This window comes from Nomascus leucogenys, chromosome 13 (assembly GCF_006542625.1).
Source record: "Nomascus leucogenys isolate Asia chromosome 13, Asia_NLE_v1, whole genome shotgun sequence".
Classification (NCBI taxonomy): domain Eukaryota; kingdom Metazoa; phylum Chordata; class Mammalia; order Primates; family Hylobatidae; genus Nomascus; species Nomascus leucogenys.
Genome location: NC_044393.1, coordinates 39935888 through 39956210, shown reverse-complemented (window position 1 = coordinate 39956210; position 20323 = coordinate 39935888). Strand labels below are relative to the sequence as shown.

General features: G+C 47.4%; 1 protein-coding gene across 14 annotated transcripts in view; it reads left to right on the top strand.

Moving 5' to 3' along the window:
- The window catches only part of ENTPD6 (ectonucleoside triphosphate diphosphohydrolase 6), a 32558-nt gene that overhangs the window by 2203 nt on the left and 10032 nt on the right, over positions 1 to 20323 (top strand). For 5 of the 14 annotated variants that reach the window (XM_030825383.1, XM_030825389.1, XM_030825386.1 and 2 more), the window contains exons 2-7: positions 10074 to 10142; positions 10931 to 11252; positions 13687 to 13763; positions 17111 to 17254; positions 18733 to 18808; positions 19541 to 19576. In XM_030825383.1, the coding sequence (XP_030681243.1) occupies positions 10089 to 10142; positions 10931 to 11252; positions 13687 to 13763; positions 17111 to 17254; positions 18733 to 18808; positions 19541 to 19576 (709 nt within the window). In that variant the 5' untranslated portion in view covers positions 10074 to 10088. The other 9 variants (XM_030825390.1, XM_030825387.1, XM_030825385.1 and 6 more) reach the window with 8 other exon arrangements.

Genomic DNA, 20323 nt, shown 5'->3' with positions numbered 1-20323 from the left:
CTAAAGTCATCTTGTACTTACAGGGAAGGTGAAGTGATAAAGCACGTTCAGTTTGGGGATTGAAGCCAGGGACTCTTGTGTGCTCCACCACACACTGACTGCAATCTCAGACAGGTCCATTTACACATATTCCCAGGGCCTTGGTGCTGTCTTAGGGAAACCCAGGGCTGTGAGGCGGGCTTTGTGGGGCGCTGGACACAAGCCATGGCACATAAAGGGTTTTTTTAAACGGGTAGACAATAAATAACGAGCAACTTTGCCTCTAGATTTAATATACCACTTGTGAATCTGATCATGTAGAGTATGGTTCTTAGACTAACATAGGACATGATAGGACTTGATTATGGGCCAGGTGCGGTGTCTCACACCTGTAATTTCAGCACTTTGGGAGGCCAAGGTGGGCAGATCATTTGAGGTCAGGAGTTCGAGACCAGTCTGGCCAACATGGTGAAATACCGTCTGTACTAAAAATACAAAAATTAGCCTGGCGTGGTGGTGCATGCGTGTAATCTCAGGTACTTGGGAGGCTGAGGCAGGAGAATTGCTTAACCTGGGAGGCAGAGGTTGCAGTAAGCCGAGATTGTGCTACTTCACTCCAGCCTAGGTGATAGGTGAGAGAGTGAGACTCTGTCTCAAAAAAAAAAAAAAAAGTCTTGATTACATAAAGAGGATTTTATTAAACGTATTCACAGTTGTAGGGTGTTACTATTGCTTTTTGTCCTCACTATTCATCCCTGGACTGTTGCAGAACTTTCTCTATAAATACTGTAATTTAATTAAACATTTGATGATTACTTAGAAACCTGAAACTTTGGGTTATAGTCTCCTAAGGAAGGGAGGCTGTTGTGGTATGAGAGGTGCTACCTTGGAATGGACATTCCTAGTGCCGCATCTCTTCTCCCAGTCTCAGCTAACGTTGCCTTAATGTGCATCATTCCCAGCCCCAAGCCTGTCACCTTTCACAGGGCCTGTCCTGTTTCCCACTGATGTCCTACTGGCATATCAAATTCAGCATGTCGAAAACTTGATCACTGCTGCCTCCTGCCGAACGGCCCCTTCCCAGATGACCTGTTTCAGTTCATGGCCATCACCCAGTCCTGTGGCATCTGTGATGCCTGCATCTTCCTCCTAATGCCCGTTCTCCGCCTCAGTACACTGCCGAGCCATCAGCGGACCCCCTTCAACAGATGCTGGCTGAGCAGCTGCTGGGATCTGGTTTTGTGTTGGGTGTTGGAGGTTCTGGGATGGGGGCTGGTCCCTACTCCTGGAGTAGGGACCATCTAACCAGAGCCAGAGGGGCCTAGAATAACTGCACATGTCATGTGCTATGGAAATGGCAGAGCAGCCAGCAGCCCAAGGGAGGAGCTCCGCCAGCACATTTCAGCAGGAAGAATCTTAGTAAGGCATGATCTGTCTCCTTCGTTGAGAGAGTAGGGCGTGAGTGTGATCAGAACTGTAAAACGTTTTGTATTTGACACAGTGGGTGGGCCCTGCCCTCTTTATCCCCATCCCTCACCCCACAGAGTGCCTTAAGTCCAATACCCACAGAACTTATTTCTGTTACCTGCCTGGCCTAGCCATTGAAGGATTTTTAAAGTTGCCATAAAGTACACATAACACAAAAATTATCAACGTAACCCCTTTTAAATGTACAGTTCTGTGGCATTAAGTGCATTCACAACCACCATCACCATCTGTCACCAGAACTTTTTCATGTTCCCTGACTGAAAGTCATTACCCAATAAGTCCTCCTCACCCCCTGCCCTCGGCACCTGCCCTTCTACTCTCTTGTCTGTATGATTTGACAGCTTTATAACTCGTGTAAGTGGAATCCTACAATATTTGTCTTTTTGTGACTGGCTTATTTTACTTAGTGAAATGCCTTTAAGGCTCGTCCATGTTGTAGCACGTGTCAGAATTTACTTCCTTTTTAAAACTGAATAATATTTCATTCAAAATTCAGTTCAGCTCCAAATTGAGTTTTGTGTATCCATCTGTCGATGGATGTTTGGATTATTTCTCTCGTCTCTTGTGAATAATGCTTCAGTGAATGTGAGTGTGTAAATATCTCTTTAAGATCCTGATTTCAACTCTTTTGGAAATGGGATTGCTGAACCATATGGTAGTTCCGGCTTTGATTTTTGGAGGAAGCTCCATGCTGTTTTCCAAGGCAGCTGCACCATCTGACTTTCCCACCAACAGCACACAAGGGTTCCAGTTTCTCCACATCCTCACTAATACTTGTTATTTTCTGTTTGTTTGATAGTGGCTGTCCTAATATATGATGTGATAGCTCATTGCAATGTTGCATTTTACTAATGATTCATGATGTTGAGCCTCTTTTTGTATGCTTTTCATCTGTTATTTTTTAATCAGATTGCTATTTTTGTGGTTGACTTTTAAGAGTTCTTTATATATTCTAATTATTAACCCCTTTCAGAGCGGATATACTATTTACCTATTTTCTCCTGTTCTGTAGGTTGTGTTTTCATTTTGTTGATTGTTTCTTTTGCTGGGTAGAAGCCATTTAGTTAATGTAATTCCACTTGTTTATTTTTGCTTTTATTGCCTGTGCTTTTGCTGTCGTATCTAAGAAATCATTGCCAAATTCTTTATTATTTATCTTGGTGGATTTTGTGTTCAAGAATTTGTCCATTTCATCTAGGTTATCCAGTTTGTAGGCATACAGTTGTTCATAGTACTCTCTTATAATCATTTTTATTCTGTAAAATAGGTAGTAATGTCCCCTCTTTTGTTCCAGATTACAGCTATTTGAGTCTTCTTTATTTATTCCTTAGTCAGTCTAGCTAAAGGTTTGAGAGTTATGTTGATTTTTGAAGAATCAAATGTTAGTTTCATTTATTTTCTCTATTTTTCTATTCTCCATCCTCCTGTAATCTTTATTATTTTATTCCTCCTTTTTTACTTTTTTTCTCCTCCTTTTTTCCTCCTCCTTTTTCTAGCTTTATGTTTAGTTTGTTCTTTTACTAGTTACTTAAGGTGTACAGTTAGGTTGTTTGTTTGAGCCCTTTCTTCTCTTCTAAAGCAAGTGTTTACAGCTGTACATTTCCCTATTGGCACTGTTTTTGCTGCATCCCATAAGTTTTGGAAGGTTGTGTTTTTGTTTTCACTTATGTCAAGGTATTTTCTAATTTTCGTTATGACTTCTTCTTTGACTCTTCAGTTGTTTAAGATTGGGCTGTGCTGAATTTCCACATAATTGTGAATTATCCAGTTTTCCTTCTGCTATTGATTTCTGGTGTCACCCCATTGTGACTGGAAAAGATGCTTTGTATGGTTTGGATTGTTTAAAATGCATTAAGGCCTGTTTTGTAGCCCACCATCTGGCGTTGCATGTAGGGCGTTCCGTTACACTCTTGCTCTGTAGTGTCGTTTGAGTCCTCTGTTTCTTTACTGATCTTCTGTCTCATTTTTCTGTCCATTATTCAAAGTGGGACATTTCAGTCTCCTAGTATAATAATATTACTATTATTGATAGTTGTCTATTTCTCTTCAATTTTATCAGTGTCTGGTTCATATATTTAGGGGTTTTGATGTTTACTGCATATATTTTTATAATTGTTTTATATTCCTGGTGAATTGACTATTTTATCATGATATAATGTACTTCTTTGTCTCTTGTGACAGTTTTTGACTTAAAGTCTCTTTTGTCTGATATTGGTACAGCAACCCCTGCTCTCCTTTGGTCACTCTTTGCGTTGACTCTTTTCCATTCTTTTACTTTCAGCCCATATGTGTTCTTAGATCAAAAGCAAGTTTCTTGTAGATAGAATATACAGCTGACCTTTGAACAGCATGGGTTAGGGATACCAACCCCTCACCTGCAGTTGAAAATCCAAGTGTAACTTCAGTCTAGAATGCAGTGGTGCAATCATGGCTTACTGCAGCCTTGAACTCCAAGGCTCAAGTGATCCTCCCACCTCAGCCTCCCCAAGGAACCTGGGACTACAGGTGCACACCACCATGTCCAGCTAATTTTTGATTTTTTGTAGAGACAGTGTCTCCCTATGCTACCCAGGCTGGTCTCAAACTCCTGGGCTCAAGAAATCCTCTCGCCTCCGCCTCCCAAACTAGTAGCCTACTGTTGAAGAAGCCTTACTGATAACATAAATAGTTGATTAACACACAGTTTGTATGTTATATGAATTATAATCTGTATTATTACTATAAGGTAAGCTAGTGAACAGAAAATGTTATTATAATAAGAAATCATAAGAAAGAGAAAATGTATTTGCTATTTATTAAGTGGAAGTGGATTATCATAAAGGTCTTCATCTTCATTGTCTTCATGTCGAGTAAGCTAAGGAGGAGGTGAAAGAGGAAAGGTTGATCTTGCTGTCTCAGAGGTGGCAGGAGTGGAAGAAAATCTGGATATAAGTAGACCTGCGCAGTTCAAACCCATGTTGTTTGAGGGTCAGCTGTAGTCAGGTCTTGTTTTTTAATCTATTCTGTCAATCTGTGTCTCTTGATTAAGGAGTTAATCCATTTATATTTAAAGTACTTACTCATAGGGAAGGACTTATTTTTGCTATTTTGTTATTTGTATATATTTTATAGCTTTTTTATCCTTCATTACTACCTTCTTTTGTATTTAGTTGATTATTTGTAAGTTCCGTTTTTGATTCCCTTCTCAGTTCCTTTTGGGTATATGCTACAGACATTTCCATTGTGGTTACAACCATAGGGATTACATACATAACAGCCTGAAGTTATAGCAATCTATTTTAAATTGATATCAACTTAATTTCAGTCAGACACAGTAACCTCTCCTTTACAATTCCATCTACCCCCACTTTGTTATTGATGTCACAGATTACATCTGTATATATTGGGTATGTACCCATTAACATAAACCTGTAACTATTTTTATGCATATATCTTTTAAATCCTGAAAAAAATATTAAGTAGTGTTGCAGACCAATTGTACACTAATACTAGTTTCTATATTTGTCATTCCATTTGCCTTTGCTGGAGATGTTTGTATTTTCTTACAGCTTTTAGCTGCTGTCTAGTGCCCTTTTGTTTTAATTTCCAGGACTCCCTTTAGCAGTCTGATAGGGCAGATCTAGTGGCAATGAACACCCACATCTTTCATTAATCTGGAAGTGTCTTAATTTCTCCCTCATTTGTGAAGGACGGTTTCGCTGAATATAGAATTCTCTGTTGACGGATTTTTTTTTTTCTTTTAGCAGTTTGGGGGTGTCATCCCACTGCCTCTGGCCTCTGAGGTTTCTGCTAAGACATTGGCTAACAGTGTTATTGAGGATTCTTTGTACATCATGAGCCATTCTTTTGCTGCTTTCAATATTCTGCCTTTGTCTTTACACAGTTTGATTATATTGTGTCTTCGTGTTGGTCTCTTTGGGTTTATCTTCTGTGGGGTTTACTGAGCTTCTTGGATGTTTGTATTCATGTCTTTAGTCAAATTTGGGAAGTTTTTAGCTATTCTTTCTTCACATAATTTCTCTGTCCCATTCTCTCTTCTCTTTCTTAGACTTCCATAATGTGCATGGTGCATGTGAGGGAGGCCCCTAAGTCCCTGAGGCTCTCCTCACTTTCCTCATTCTTTTTGCTCCTCTGACTTCATATTTTCAAATGTCTTATGTTCAAGTTTGCTGATTACTCTACCGACTCAAATCCCCTGGTCAGAGTTTTCAGTTCAGTTTTGTATTTCTCAGCTCCACAATTTCTGTTTGATTCCTTTTTATAATTTCTCATTTTGTTGTCATATGTTGTTTTCTTGATTTCTTTTCATTCTTTATCTGTTTTCCTTCAGCTCTTTTAGCATATTTAAGATAGTCATTTTTAAGTCTTGGTCAAGTACATCCAGTGCCTGCATTTCTTCAGGGATGGGTTCTGCCACTTAATTTTCTTCCTCTGAATGAGCTATGTTTTCCTGTTTCTTTGTATGCCTTGTGATTTTTTTGCTGAACATTGGGCATTTGAAAAACAGCTCCTTGTCCCAGTCTTTGAAGACTAACTCTGTATTGGGAATGGCCCCCACCAAATAGCAGGATCTGTCTAAGCCTGGGGATCAGCTCTGGATGAAGGCCGAAGTCTCCTGGTTTCTTCTGAGGATGCATCTTCCCTGGGCCTGTGTATGTGTTTTTTTCAATTTCCCCATATTCATGGCTGTTTTAAAATCTCTTACTTTCATTATGAATACTTTCAAGCTTCCCTTTGGAATATACCAAGAAATGCATTTGGAGTTACCTTTGTTTTTCTATCATTGTAAATTTAGATTCTGGAATTGGGGTTTGGTGGTGTGATGTGTTGCTCACATGTGGCCAGAACTCCTGTTCCTAAAAGGACTTTGAGATCAAGGAACACGTATTTAATCTCCCCTTTATGCCTTGGTTTTAGTTCCTCTTTCCAAGTTCAATAACCAATTTTTCATTGCTGTTTTGTTTAAGTTGGTGCTCTGAAGCTTAATCTCAGTACCCTTAACTCTGAATTGTCGAATTTTGATAAAATGTGTGCCCTTTTTTTTTTTTGGTAAGAGAAAGCAAGTCTTAATGTCTGCCGGAACACAATTTATTTGCCTTGTTGGCGCCATTAAACGTTTACAAAGCTTTAAATATATATATATATATATCTTACTTTCCCAAAGTCTCCCCCAGTCCCGCCTTGGGCCTCAGATGTTCTACTGTATTTCTCACCTGTCATTCTTGCCCCAGGTATGCATGAGGCTATCCTACAGCTTTGCCTAGCAGTGCCCAAAACCATTTCTCTGACTTGCTATCTGGGCTCTGAGCTCAGAGTCAGGTGAAACAGAGATCTGTTCCTCAGGCAGCCCAAGACAGATTAGGATGTTGCAGAAAGGTCCGCTCCACTCCGGTTCAAGGGAAGGAATTGGGAACCAGGCTGCTGCTTTCATCAGGTGGCGCTGTGCTGGGGAGGCCTGGGGCAGGGGTGAGTGAAACACCCCAGAGTTCCTGACATCCTGAATGTGGCTGCTTCTGGGCTGGGCATTCTCTTGGTTGCTGTAGATCATTGCCTGTTTTGCAGAGCTCCTATGCAATATCTTAACCAGTCTCTAGTTGTTTTTAGTGTTTCTCAGTGGGGGAACGAGGGCCTTTGAGCTTCCTCTTTTGCCATCTTGCTGTGTCCTCTCCCTGTTTATGGATTTTCTACAGGACTCTGTTATGTGTCTATGATGTTATAGAAGATGCGGGGGTGGAGGAGCAGCCTCTTCCATTCTAGAGAAGGGCTTGGATGCCATGCTGGGCAGCAGCAGCACAAGACAAGCTGAGCCCCTGCCCTGGAGGCTCATGGCCTAGTGGGGAGACACAGACCTACAGCAATCAGGTCTATGAATACTGGTTTCATCACTGCTGGTGGTGGGTAAAGGGAGCTCAGAGAGTGCGTGATGGGGCATGTGGAGGTTGGGGGCATCCGGGAAGGGGGTGGCAGTGACATTTCAGTGGAGGTTTCAGAATGAAGACATGGTGCCAGGGTGGTGGGACAAGTATTCTGGGAATGCGTATCAGTCTGTGCCAGAGGCCTGAGGCAGGGAGAGGCTGAGTTCTAGGGGCAGAAGAAGGCACTGTTCTCAGAGCACTGTGGGCAAGGACAAAAGAGGAGTGTGATGAAGCCGCAGGGGCTGGCAGGGACAGGGGCCAGCAGGGACAGGGGCAGGTCCAGACAGAGGCTGCAACATGATCCTGAGAGCTGTGGGAAGCTCCCGAGTGTGGTGGGACCCAGGCCCAGAATAGAGCTGGGGAGGGGCTGCACCTTGGCACCTGCCAGGAGAGCCTTTTTGCAGCCCTGCCCATGGCAGATGCTCGGGGAAGGGTGGTTTTTCCTGTCTCCTGCCCCAGTGTGGGTGGCCAGGCCACTGGTGAGGCCTCTACCCTTGGCACGGGGCACTGTGGCAGTGCTTGTCTTACCTCTCTGGGCCTGAGGATATCCAGCTGTGGCCACAGGCAGGACCTCAGGAAGGAGGGGCCAGGAATGGCCTGCTCCCCGTGCTTTGCCCCGCAGGCCCTGTCCTTCCATTCTGCTGTGCCCAAACAGCCTCAGGTAGCGCAGGTCGCCGTGGGTTTGCCCCTTTGACTGCTACCGCCCCCTCCTCAGCAGTGTAGCCATGCTGTCCTTGGTTCCACAGAGATGTCGCCTCCTGCTGCCCTTCTGTAAAGCCTGCGTGTGGCACGTGCTTTTTCTGCAGCCTGTTCGAAGCACATTGAATCCCCAGTCACGAGGGGCTCTCCAGTGAGCAGCCCTACCTTACAGATGAAACTGGCCCCCTTGAGGGGCATGTTGCCCACTGTCACACGTGGCTGCGGGCAGAGCCGATGCCACTTCCAGCTCGGCACCCTCCTGACCCCTGCACCCCTAGGAGTGGCCACCACTCACCAGGACCGACTGAGGGAGTGAGGGAGGGACGGGCTGATGGACGTTCCCCAAGGTTGGGGGCCCTAGAGTCGGCCCGCGCTTCTTGTCCTTTGAAGCCTCAGGTTCCCACATGCTACCTCGCACTGGAGCAGCCAATGAAACTTGAACAAATGCTTTCATTTTGGGTATATCAAACCAAAAATAATGGCACCCAGTGAATTTATTTTGCTACTCTAGTAGAATTTTTGTAGGCTTTCTTCCTTCCTTTCTTCCTTCCTTCCTTCCTTCCTTCCTTCCTTTCTTCCTTCCTTCCCTCCTTCCTTCCTTCCTTCTTTCTTTCTTTCCTTTCTTTCCTTTCTCTCTCTCTTTCTCTCTTCCTCTCTTTCTCTCCTTCCTTCCTTCCTTCCCTCCCTCCCTCTGTGGCCCAGGCTGGAGTAAACTCGGCTCGCTGCAGACTCCCTGCGTCCAGCTCCCGTGATTCTCCTGCCCTGGCCTGCGGGCTGCCTGGGATTGCCGCCGCGCGCCACCACCCCTCCCTGGTTTTTCTCCTTTGGCTGGAGGCGCAGTTTCGCCATGTCGGCCAGGCTGGTCTCCAGCTCCTGACCTCCAGTGCTCTGCTCGCTTCGGCCTCCCAAGGTGCTGGGACTGCAGACGGAGGCTCGCTCATTTGGTGCTCGGTGTTGCCTGGGCTGGAGTGCGGTGGCGTGGTCTTGGCTCGCTGCAGCCTCCGCCTCCCAGCCGCCTGCCTTGGCCTCCCAGGGTGCTGGGATTGCAGCCTCTGCCCAGCCGCTGCCCCGTCTGGGAGGTGGGGAGCGTCTCTGCCTGGCTGCCCATCGTCTGGGTTATGAGGAGCTCCTCTGCCCGGCCGCCCCGTCTGGGAGGTGAGGAGCGCCTCTGCGCGGCCGCCCCTTCTGGGAGGTGAGGAGCGCCTCTGCGCGGCCGCCCCGTCTGGGAAGTGAGGAGCGCCTCTGCGCGGCCGCCCCGTCTGGGAAGTGAGGAGCGCCTCTGCGCGGCCGCCCCGTCTGGGAAGTGAGGAGCGCCTCTGCCCGGCCGCCACCCCATCTGGGAAGTGAGGAGCGCCTCTGCCCGGCCCCCGCTTCTGGGATGTGAGGGGTGCCTCTGCCCAGCCACCCATCATCTGGGATGTGAGGAGCGCCTCTGCCCGGCCGCCCCGTCCAGGAAGTGAAGAGCCCCTCTGCCCGGCCGCCACACCGTCTAGGAAGTGAGGAGCGTCTCTGCCTGGCCGCCCCGTCTGGGAAGTGAGGAGCACCTCTGTCTGGCCGCCCCGTCTAGGATGTGGGGAGCGCCTCTGCCTGGCTGCCCCGTCTGGGAGGTCTACCACAGAGGCCAGAAGCAATGTGGGGGCTGGATGTAGTGGCTCACGCCTGTAGTCCCAGTACTCTGGGAGGCTGAGGTGGGTTGATCACTTGAGGCTAGGAGCTCGAGACCAGCCTGGCCAACGTGGCGAAACATATGAAAAATACAACTGTCAAACCAACCAACGAACCAAGCGACAACAAAACAGGTCTACCCTGGAGTCATACTCTAATTTTTTCTATTTTCCTCCCTTTCCGATCCTTTATCCCACTTTCTTTTTCTTCCTCTTCCTTCTCCTTCTTCTTTGTCAAATAGAGGATTGAGTTATTATCATTGAAAAAAAAAAAAAAAGAATTTTTGTAGGCTTTGGAAGTACACAGACATTATTTTCTCCTTGGCAGGAATGGGCTGTGTGAATGAAAAAAGGTATCCTTTATGAAACTTCCAGAAAAACGAGCTACATTTTTCAGGTTTGTCTGGGGCTCTTAGTAGTTGCCCAAGGGACGGAGTTTAAACCTTTCGAAAAGTAAATTGTGGCTGGGCGCAGTGGCTCACGCCTGTAATCCCAGCACTTTGGGAGGCCGAGGTGGGCGGATCACCTGAGGTTGGGAGTTTGAGACCAGCCTGACTAACATGGAGAAACCTCATCTCTACTAAAAATACAAAATTAGCCAGGCGTGGTGGTGTGTGCCTGTAATCCCAGCTTCTCGGGGGGCTGAGGCAGGAGAATCGCTTGAACCCGGGAGGCGGAGGTTGCGGTGAGCCAAGATCGTGCCACTGCACTCCAGCTTGGGCAACAAGAGCAAAACTCCGTCTCAAAAAAAAAAAAGTAAATTGCCTGAATAGAAGTATAACTGAGGATTGAAAGACTGAATCAGATACGCACTTCTGTTCCCATGAACAGTTTGGGAACACCATTTACATGTGGCTTTTTTTACATAAATCGCCATGTGTCCCAAGCTGGTGGGACCCTCCCTTAGAGGAGCCAGCTACTGTGGTCTGTGCGCCAGGTCAGCACCTGCAATGTGTGAGATCTTGAGCAGGCTGTCCTGCCTTTATAAACCTCAGTTCCTCTTCCGTAGGATGGGGATCACACCTTCTGGAATAATTATGAGGATCAAATGAAGCTTCTGATTCCTGGGGGGAACATGGAGCAGTTTCAGGTTGAACATTTTGTCCCTGGACCTGGGGACATCTGACTCTCCTTGGATCCTGGCACCCTAACGTGCTTTTCCTGCCTCTTCCCCCTTCCCACCAGCAGCCGCAGCACGGTCTTTGGCAAACAAGGATGAGAAAAATATCCAACCACGGGAGCCTGCGGGTGGCGAAGGTGGCATACCCCCTGGGGCTGTGTGTGGGCCTGTTCATCTATGTTGCCTACATCAAGTGGCACCGGGCCACCGCCACCCAGGCCTTCTTCAGCATCACCAGAGCAGCCCCGGGGGCTCGGTGGGGTCAGCAGGCCCACAGACCCCTGGGGACAGCTGCAGACGGGCACGAGGTCTTCTACGGGATCATGTTTGATGCAGGAAGCACTGGCACCCGAGTACATGTCTTCCAGTTCGCCCGGCCCCCCAGAGGTACCCGCCTCTCATGGCAGGGCTCTCAGGATCTCCTCCCCTATGCTACGGTGTTGGCCGGGTCCCCTGCCACAGACTCACCTGGGAGCTTGTCTAAATGCAGTTTCCCAGAGATGCTGACGCCGGTGTGGGCTGGGGTCCAAGCAACTGAATTTCCCGGGAGTCCCAGATCACTCTTACACTAGTGAGTGGTGACCATGCTGAAGGGCAGCTGAGACCTTGAGGTGTTTGGTGGCCTGTCCCCTCCCCACATTCACCAGTAGGTCATGATTTAGGCCAGTGGTTGTGTTTAGGGCTTTGTGGGGAGTTCAGGCAGGAAGTATCCCCAGATTCAGTCCCATGGGAGCCAGAAAATCAGGAAAGTCAGATAAATAGCAAAGGCTCCTGGGCTTGACCGGGAGCTGCCAGGTGGGCCAAGATGGCCAGGAGCAACAGCCAAGAGGGGTCTCAGCTAGAGAAGGGAGCTGGAGCCTGGGCTCCGTTGGCTGTGCTTCTAGGGTGGGCCTCAGGCCGGGGTGGGCAGCTTCTCTTGAGGGGTCCCCCTCGCCACCCAGTTCCTCTGCTCTCCGACCACCCTCTTCCCTTGGTTCCCTGATGCCGCTCTCGTGCCTGTGACCCTGAGGTTCGCCCTCCATGCATCTCTAGCCATAGCCAGTCAGAGTTTGCAGCCCCTGTCAGGCAGGTCCCCTGGGTGTCCCACGCTTTTCTTGGCTGACCTGGAACCTGTGGAATAGACACCATCCTGGCGTTGCATGGTTCTGCTGGTGCTGGACACTTCTAGCTGCTGTCTCCAAAGCTGAGTGGTGTATTTTATTTACTTTTGACTCCATCTGCTTTATTTTTTAACTTATTACTGTAGTGAAATATTTCAATGCCATATCTGCTTATCTCTAAAAGTGGCTTCGAAGCCTGTAATCCCAGCTACGTGGGAGGCTGAGGCAGGAGGATCGCTTGAACCTTTTAGGCAGAGGTTGCAGTGAGCCAAGATCACACCATTGCACACCAGCCTGGGCAACAAGAGTGAAACTCGATCTCAAAAAAAAAATTTTTTTTAAGTGGAACTTTTTAAAAATTAATAATTAATTAAAAAGTAAAGCTTCTTCGAAGCTAAGTGTGCAACAGACATCAGCCTGCGATGCTTTTGGAGCCATGTCCCAGGGTTTTCTCTTTGGAGAAAAAAGACTTTGAAAAAAGTTTTGTCCCTGATCTTTTCTGGTCCAGTCTTCATGGGTGAATTTAGTATGCCTCCTTATTGTACACACGAGTTCATACCACTCCTGATAATGTAAAACACTCCATTTTTTAAAATGAAGAAAAAACCCTAATCTTGAGAACCCTTTAATAAATTCATTTCAGAATCAAGGAAATGGTGTTCCTATTTTCAGTTTGGAGTTACTTATCCTATTCCTCTGTTTATTGAATTGGCAAGAATTAACTATGTTAAAATTTAACACTGATGCAGTTGTTGTGTATGTAAATTATCTTCAGTAAAGTTGGATTTTTATTTTTTATTTTATTTTTTTTTTTTTTGAGACGGAGTCCCGCTCTGTTGCCCAGGCTGCAGTGCAGTGGTGCAATCTTGGCTCACTGCAACCTCCGCCTCCCAGGTTCAAGCAATTCTCCTGCCTCAGCCTCCTGAGTAGCTGGGACTACAGATGCCCATCACCATGCCCGGCTACTTTTTGTTTTGTTTCTTTTCTTTTTTCTTTTTTTTTTTTTGAGACGGAGTCTCGCTCTGTCGCCCAGGCTGGAGTGCAGTGGTGCGATCTCCGCTCACTGCAAGCTCCGTTCCCCGGGTTCATGCCATTCTCCTGCCTCAGCCTCCCGAGTAGCTGGGACTACAGGCGCCCGCCACCACGCCCAGCTAATTTTTTTGTATTTTTAGTAGAGACGGGGCTTCACCATATTCGACAGGATGGTCTCGAACTCCTGACCTCGTGATCTGCTCACCTTGACCTCCCAAAGTGCTGAGATTATAGGTGTGAGCCACCATGCCCGGCCATAAAGTTGGATTCTTAAAAAGTAAAATGCAGGGCACATAGCTTGCACCTGTAGTCCCAGCTACTCAGGAGGCTGAGATGGGAGGATTGCTTGAACCCAAAAGTTCAAGACCAGCCTGGGCAACATAGCAAGAGCCCTTCTCTTTAAAAAAATTAATTATAATAAATATAATTTTTAAAAATAATTATAATAAATATAATTTTAAAAAAATAATTAAGAAGTAATGTTCTGTTCAAGACATTAGGTATTATACTTATCTTGTTCTGATGAACAGAGTCGGAATTTAGACAAGGAATAGCTGAAGGGCCCCTGCCACTTGGAGATTGGTCTGTGTTGTTAGCGTCTGTCTTTAAAAAGTGTGGCTAGTCGTGATTGTATGTGTTCTCATGTGTGTATTCATAGTTGTACCCTTTTCAACATGTTTTCCCCTTAGAAACTCCCATGTTAACCCACGAAACCTTCAAAGCACTGAAGCCAGGTCTTTCTGCCTATGCTGATGATGTTGAAAAGGTAAGGATCCTCTCCTGTGTCTCCCTGTTCAACTGCAGAATGTGTTCAAGCCGGTTCTTTTCCTTTGAATGTGGTAGGCTGTCTTCACAAGGGAAGGGGGCTTTGACAGTGCTGCCTGGGCATTTCATGCCATTTGGGATGGTCAGAAGAGAGAAGGTGTGCAGCGCGCGAGCCCAGAGGAGAACGTGCTCCCACCTGGCCCCATCCTCTGACTCCACCGTGCCAGTGCTCACTTCTCCAACCTGTGGGTCCCAAGGTCTTGGTACAGGTCAGAAGCACAAATCCTGCAAACTTACAAAAATCATTATTTGACAGTTTGCTTATTCAAATTTTTACACTAATTTAGTCTGTGAATTTTGCATAATACATTTTTAATTTTTTGTTGTGGTTTCTGACTGAAGATAGCAAACATTGACTGAAAAAAAAATTAATGTTGGCCGGGCATGGTGGCTCACACTTGCAATCCCAGCACTTTGGGAGGCTGGGGCAAGAGGATCTCTTGAGCCCAGGAGTTCAAGACCAGCCTGGGCAACAGAGTGAGAACCCTATTTCTACAAAATTTAAAAATTAGCTAGGCATGGTGGTACACACCTGTCATCCCAGCTACTTGGGAGACTGAGGTGGGTGGATCACTTGGGCCTGGGAGGTCAAGGCTGCAGTGAGCCATGATTGTGCCACAGGTGACAGAGTGAGACCTTATATTTAAAGAAAAAAGTTAAAAACATGTTACAGGCTGGGCACAGTGGCTCACACCTGTAATCCCAGCACTTTGGGAGGCTGAGGCGGGTGGATCACCTGAGGTCAGGAGTTCGAGACCAACCTGGTCAACATGGTGAAATCTCGTCTCTACTAAAAATACAAAAATTAGCCAGGCATGGTTGCACATGCCTGAAATTCCAGCTACTCAGGAGGCTGAGGCAGGAGAATCACTTGAACGTGGGAGGCGGAGGTTGCAGTGAGCTGAGATTGCACCACTGTACTCCAGCCTGGGGGACAGAGTGAGACTCCGACCCCATCCAAAAGAAATGTATTATGTAAAATCCACAAAACCTAATAAATTGAAATTTAATTAAAATTGTCAAATAATGATTTATGTAAGTTTGCAGCATTGCTACTTCTATCTAAAGTCCTTAAAGCTTACTGCTGCACTAATGCAGGATGCCTGATTTTCTACCGAGGCACTCACAAAACGGGCTATGGAGAGAGTTGTCACTTGCTTTTGGTTCAAGCATTTCTTAAGTCATGAGCTCTTGTGGACATTGCTCTTGTCCACAAATGTGTCATGGTCTCAGACAATGTAGTTCAAGCCTTGCTTTCCTGTAGCTTAGTTAAAAAAGAAATTGAAATTAGTGATTCTAGAGTGACCTTACAGTTAAACCTGATTAAATTAGATAAATTTAGAGTAAGCTCCTAGGATTTTTAAGGCCTTACTTGTTTGAGTAGGTGACACACATTCAAGTGGGACAAATGTCCACGGTCCCCAGGGTGACAGCACAGATGTCCCTCCTACTCCAGGCTGCCTCAGAGGCCCACGTCCTGGCTCTCTTAGCATCCTTTGAGGCTGGTTGATGTGTATATAAACAGTGGCATCTGTATTCTTCTCCCCATTTTTACTTCACACCCATGGTGGTGTCCACACCAAGGCCTTTGGCTTTGCTGCTGAGCAGGATAATTGGAGAGCGTTTATGTCGGCATGTGCAGAGCCTCCTTAGTTTTTTTGGCTGAATGTTATTGCATGGATGCTGCACACTTACCTCATGGAACCAGTCCCCCTCTGAAGGACATTTAGATAATGTCCAATCTTTCTCTCTTGACAGTAGAAAAAGGCTGCACCTGACACATACTTCATTACCGACACATGCAAGGAGCATCGCTCAGATGAATTCTCTATTTTATTTCCCCGAGATGAGATCTCTCTCTGTCACCCAGGCTGGAGTGCAGTGGCACAATCACAGCTCACTGCAACCTCTGCCTCCTGGGCTCAAATGATCCTGCCACCTCAGCCTTCCAAGTAACTGGGACCATAGGTGCACACCACAATGCCCAGCTAATGTTTAAATGTTTTGTAGAGATGGACACCTTGCTGTGTTGCCCAGGGTGGTCTTGACCTCCTGGGCTCAAGTAATCCTGCCACCTCTGCCTCCCAAGATGAATTATTGGAGTGGGATTTCTAGATAGGAGGAATGTGTTTTTACCTTGGACAGATGTGACCCATGTGTCCCCCAGAATCACACCTGTGTACAACACCTGGCCACATTCCCAGGCCTTCACTTTCATGCACACACTGACATAGGGCCTTATCCAGCCTTGGGTTCTGGATCCAGCACTCTGGCAGGTGAAGTGGCTCCTTGATGTAGGTGTCATGGGGTTTAGTGTCAGGAGGGACCCCAGAATTGCCTAGTGCCATACCTTTGCAATGTCCAGCGGAGCTGAGGCTCACCTGAGATCGCCCGTGAGGATTGGCACAGGTCTGGATGTGGGCTTGGGTCACCAGGCTGCAGTAGAACAGCAGGCTTATTCTCCTGACCTGTCCTCCCCATGCCGTGTTTCACCTGGTCCCTGTGTTCCCACACACCTGCCAGTACCACTTGCATCACTATTTCCTGCAGATTTTGAAAATCAGAAAAAAAAATTTATAAAAGCAAGGGCCAGGGATGGTGGCTGACACCTCTAATCATAGCACTTTGGGAGGCTGAGGCAGGAAATGGCTTGAGGCCAGGAGTTCAAGACCAACATGGGTAACACAGAGACACAGTGTCTCTATAAGAAGTTTTTTGTTGTTGTTGTTGTTGTTGTTGTTGTTGTTTTGAGACGGAGTCTCACTCTGTCACCCAGGCTGGAGTGCAGTGGTGCCATCTCGGCTCACTGCAAACTCCACCTCCTGGGTTCATGCCATTCTCCTGCCTCAGCCTCCCGAGTAGCTGGGACTATAGGCGCCCGCCACCACAACCGGCTAATTTTTTGTATTTTTAGTAGAAACGGGGTTTCACCCTGTTAGCCAAGATGGTCTTGATCTCCTGACCTTATGATCCGCCCGCCTTGGCCTCCCAAAGTGCTGGGATTACAGGCGTGAGCCACCATGCCCGGCCAGAAGTTTTTAAAAATTAGTCGGGCATGGTGGCTCATGCCCTTGTCCCAGCTACTTGGGAGGCTGAGGAAGGAGTATCACTTGAGCCCGGGAATTCAAGGCTACAAATGAGCTGTGATCAAGCCACTTCACTCTAGCCTGGGCAACACGGTGAGACTCTGTCTCCAGAAACCAAAAAAACCCAAAAGGGTGGAAGCAGCACGTGTGACCCTGTATGCTGCATTTGACAGACCCTGCTTTGCTCTTACCACGTTCACAGAGCGCTCAGGGAATCCAGGAACTACTGGATGTTGCTAAACAGGACATTCCGTTCGACTTCTGGAAGGCCACCCCTCTGGTCCTCAAGGCCACAGCTGGCTTACGCCTGTTACCTGGAGAAAAGGCCCAGAAGTTACTGCAGAAGGTGAGCCTGGCCATTCCCCAGTGCCATTAGCCAGCCCTCAAGGGCAACTGATGACTAAAAACACCTGCTGTCTCACCAGTGCTGCACCATCAGGCAGGACACAGATGCTTCTGAAGAAAAGTTTGCAGCATCACTTCTAGGTGGAGGGATGGTGGGCAGATGATACTTTGTTCCTTGTGACATGTAAGGTTATTCGTGTTTTCTAGAGTGAATCTGTGTTTTATAATAAGGAAAGCAACTTGATTTTAGAAGTGTACTGTGGGCCGGGCATGGTGGCTCATGCCTGTACTCCCAGTAATCTGGGAGGCCAAGGCAGGCGAATCATTTGAGCCCAGGAGTTCAAGGCCAGCCTGGCCAACATAGCGAGACCCCATCTCTACCAAAAACACAAAAATTAACTGGCCATTGTGGTGCATGCCTGTCATCCCAGTTACTTAGGAAGCTGAGGTGGGAGGATCGATTGAGCCCAGGAGGTCAAAGCTGCACTGAGCTGTGATTATGCCATTGAACTCTAGCCTGGGCAGCAGAACAAGATTTTGTCTGAAAAAAATAAATAAAAGTAAATAAAAGTTCATGGTGCCTTCAAGGGACCTCATCCTGGTCAGAAGTTCGTGTGTGCTGAGCCCCGGTGCTGCGGCTGAAGCCTGCTTGTTCCCCATGGCAGCTGCTCATCCTGCTCCTGGTCCGATGCTCAGACGTGACTGTTGAAGGGACCCTGTGGCTTCTCCCAGTCCCAGCACATCAGGGCCAGTGTGTCCCCAGCTGCCCAGCATTCCGCAGTGGGTCCTCCTCACCCTCCGTGCTACCTCCACCCGTTTACCTGCAGGAGGAGGGCACAGGGCACGCCTGTCAGGGTCCCTCACAGGGTTGGATTGTGCATGCGTGCAGGTGGGGTGTGCAGAGGTGCTGAAGCTTCTTTGGGTAGATCTTGCTGAAAGGTGGGCAAGGAAATACCCCCCAAGGCTAGGGCCCTGGTGAAGGTGGCCGTCTGCCTTGGAGGGCTTCCGGCTCTTTTATCTCACATCCCAAAGCAGGGCAATGTTTGGAGCCCAGCAGGCCCAGTGTGCCCCAGCTTTTCCCAGTCTATGCAGCCCCCAGAGCCCTTCTAAGCCCCAGCAGGCTTAGGACAGGGTCTCCAGGGCAGCATGGGCCTCAGCAAGCCCTGGCGGTGGATTAACTTGCAATGGATTAGAGAGGCCTGAACACACTCACAGAATATGGCAGGTGCCCCTGGGGTTTCGTTACTGCCTGCCAATAGCATGATGCAAAACCCTTAACCATAAATTCTAAAGGATGAAGAAAGCCGGTCTGAGTGCGGTGGTATTTACAACTAATTGATCACAACCAGTTACAGATTTTTTTGTTCTTCTTCACCCACACTGCTTCACTTGACTGACTAGCTAGCTAGCTAAATAAATAAATATATTCATTCATTCATTCATTCTAAAGGATGAAGTAACATCTCTCTTTACATTTAGGTGAAAGAAGTATTTAAAGCATCGCCTTTCCTTGTAGGGGATGACTGTGTTTCCATCATGAACGGAACAGATGAAGGTAAATGGCTGGAAGCACCTCAGTACAGTGGGGCTGTGCAGTGAGGTGGGCGGAAGCAATCCTGCTGCTTCTAACCATCCCCCACCCCGCCCCGCCCCGTGTGGGAGCCTCCTCCCCCATCAGGTGCTCAAGTAAAGAACCATGGCTGTTACAGCCCCGTTCTGATTCACAATTGACTTGTCACAAAAGGGTCTTTTTGGGGTCAGTGTCAGAGACAGATTATCATCTTGACCAACCCCAAACCTGGCATGAATGAAGCTTCTAAAAACATTGTGTTTTTAGTTTTAAGAACATTTGGAGAGAATCTCTAGTTGCCACCACATTTAGAATGTTGTTGCGTTGTTAATTCTAAGAGACATTTAAGGTTCCTCACTAGCTCCTGATGGGTCTTCAATATGACCTTGAGAGTGAGTGTGTGTGGAGGAGGAAGGGGAGCACTGGGTTCTTTTTCTGCTTCTTCCAAAAAGAGGAGGCCAGTAATAACCGGAGGAGAGACGCAGCATTTAGTGAAGTGCTTTAGGATTCAGCGTGCTGTGTCCCAGGACAGTCGGCCATAAGCTGCTGGATTCATTTATGAGAAATGCTCCTCTCTGCCAATGATCCGAAGGCTGGGTGTAGTGTGGAAGTGATCCCTTTATGCCCCCCAGATCTGCAAATAGTCATTTAACGGTCCTGTGTGTTATGCTGTCAGCATCTCAAGTGATTAAAATAATGCCTGTGACACTCTTGCAGGCGTTTCGGCGTGGATCACCATCAACTTCCTGACAGGTGTGTGCACACTGCATCACAGAGGCTAGCCGATCACAGACGCCTGCGGAGGGCTCGGCTGGGCCTTTCGAGAGCAGGAGGCTCATTTCTGCTCTTTAAGATAACCCCTCAGGGTTTGGCAGTGTTGCTGACTGACCATAGGGTGTTGGGGATGGGTGGGGTCACCCACCTAACTCACAGGTGTAGATGCTAGGAGTGGGGTGCTTCTTTGCAGGTCTGGGGCATTTTTCTCCCAGCACAGCCCCTGCCCTGTCCCCTGCAGAACATCCACCAGGACCCCCATCCTCTCATTTCTAGGAGAAGTAACGAATCAAACCAGTCATGTCTTCCAATATTGAATGTGATGTGAATGCTATTCACCTTCTAATTGGATTCCTCTGCTATAGGTGGAACAGGGAACAGAAACATCTGTTTTTAGAAACAAGTGACAAGGAGTCATTTTTCTTAGTGCATGTGGATTTTTGTCCCTTTGCTGGAATTATGGGAAAGAGCAGTGTACAGATGTACAGACAAAAAGGAAAGAAGTTTCCTGACAGGTTTGCCCATTTGCCACTTTGGGGGATAGAAATGTTAGGAGGTGGGTTGGGAGCCTCCACCTGAGATGCTCTGGGGAGTGGAGACGGGCTGATCAGAGCAGGGCCCAGCTCTTCCTGGGAGCTAAGCCAGCGGCCTCTCTCCCAGCTGATACGGCAGTTTCAGTATCTCCCCTGAAGGTTCGTGCTGTCCCGTCAGGATCCAAATTAAACC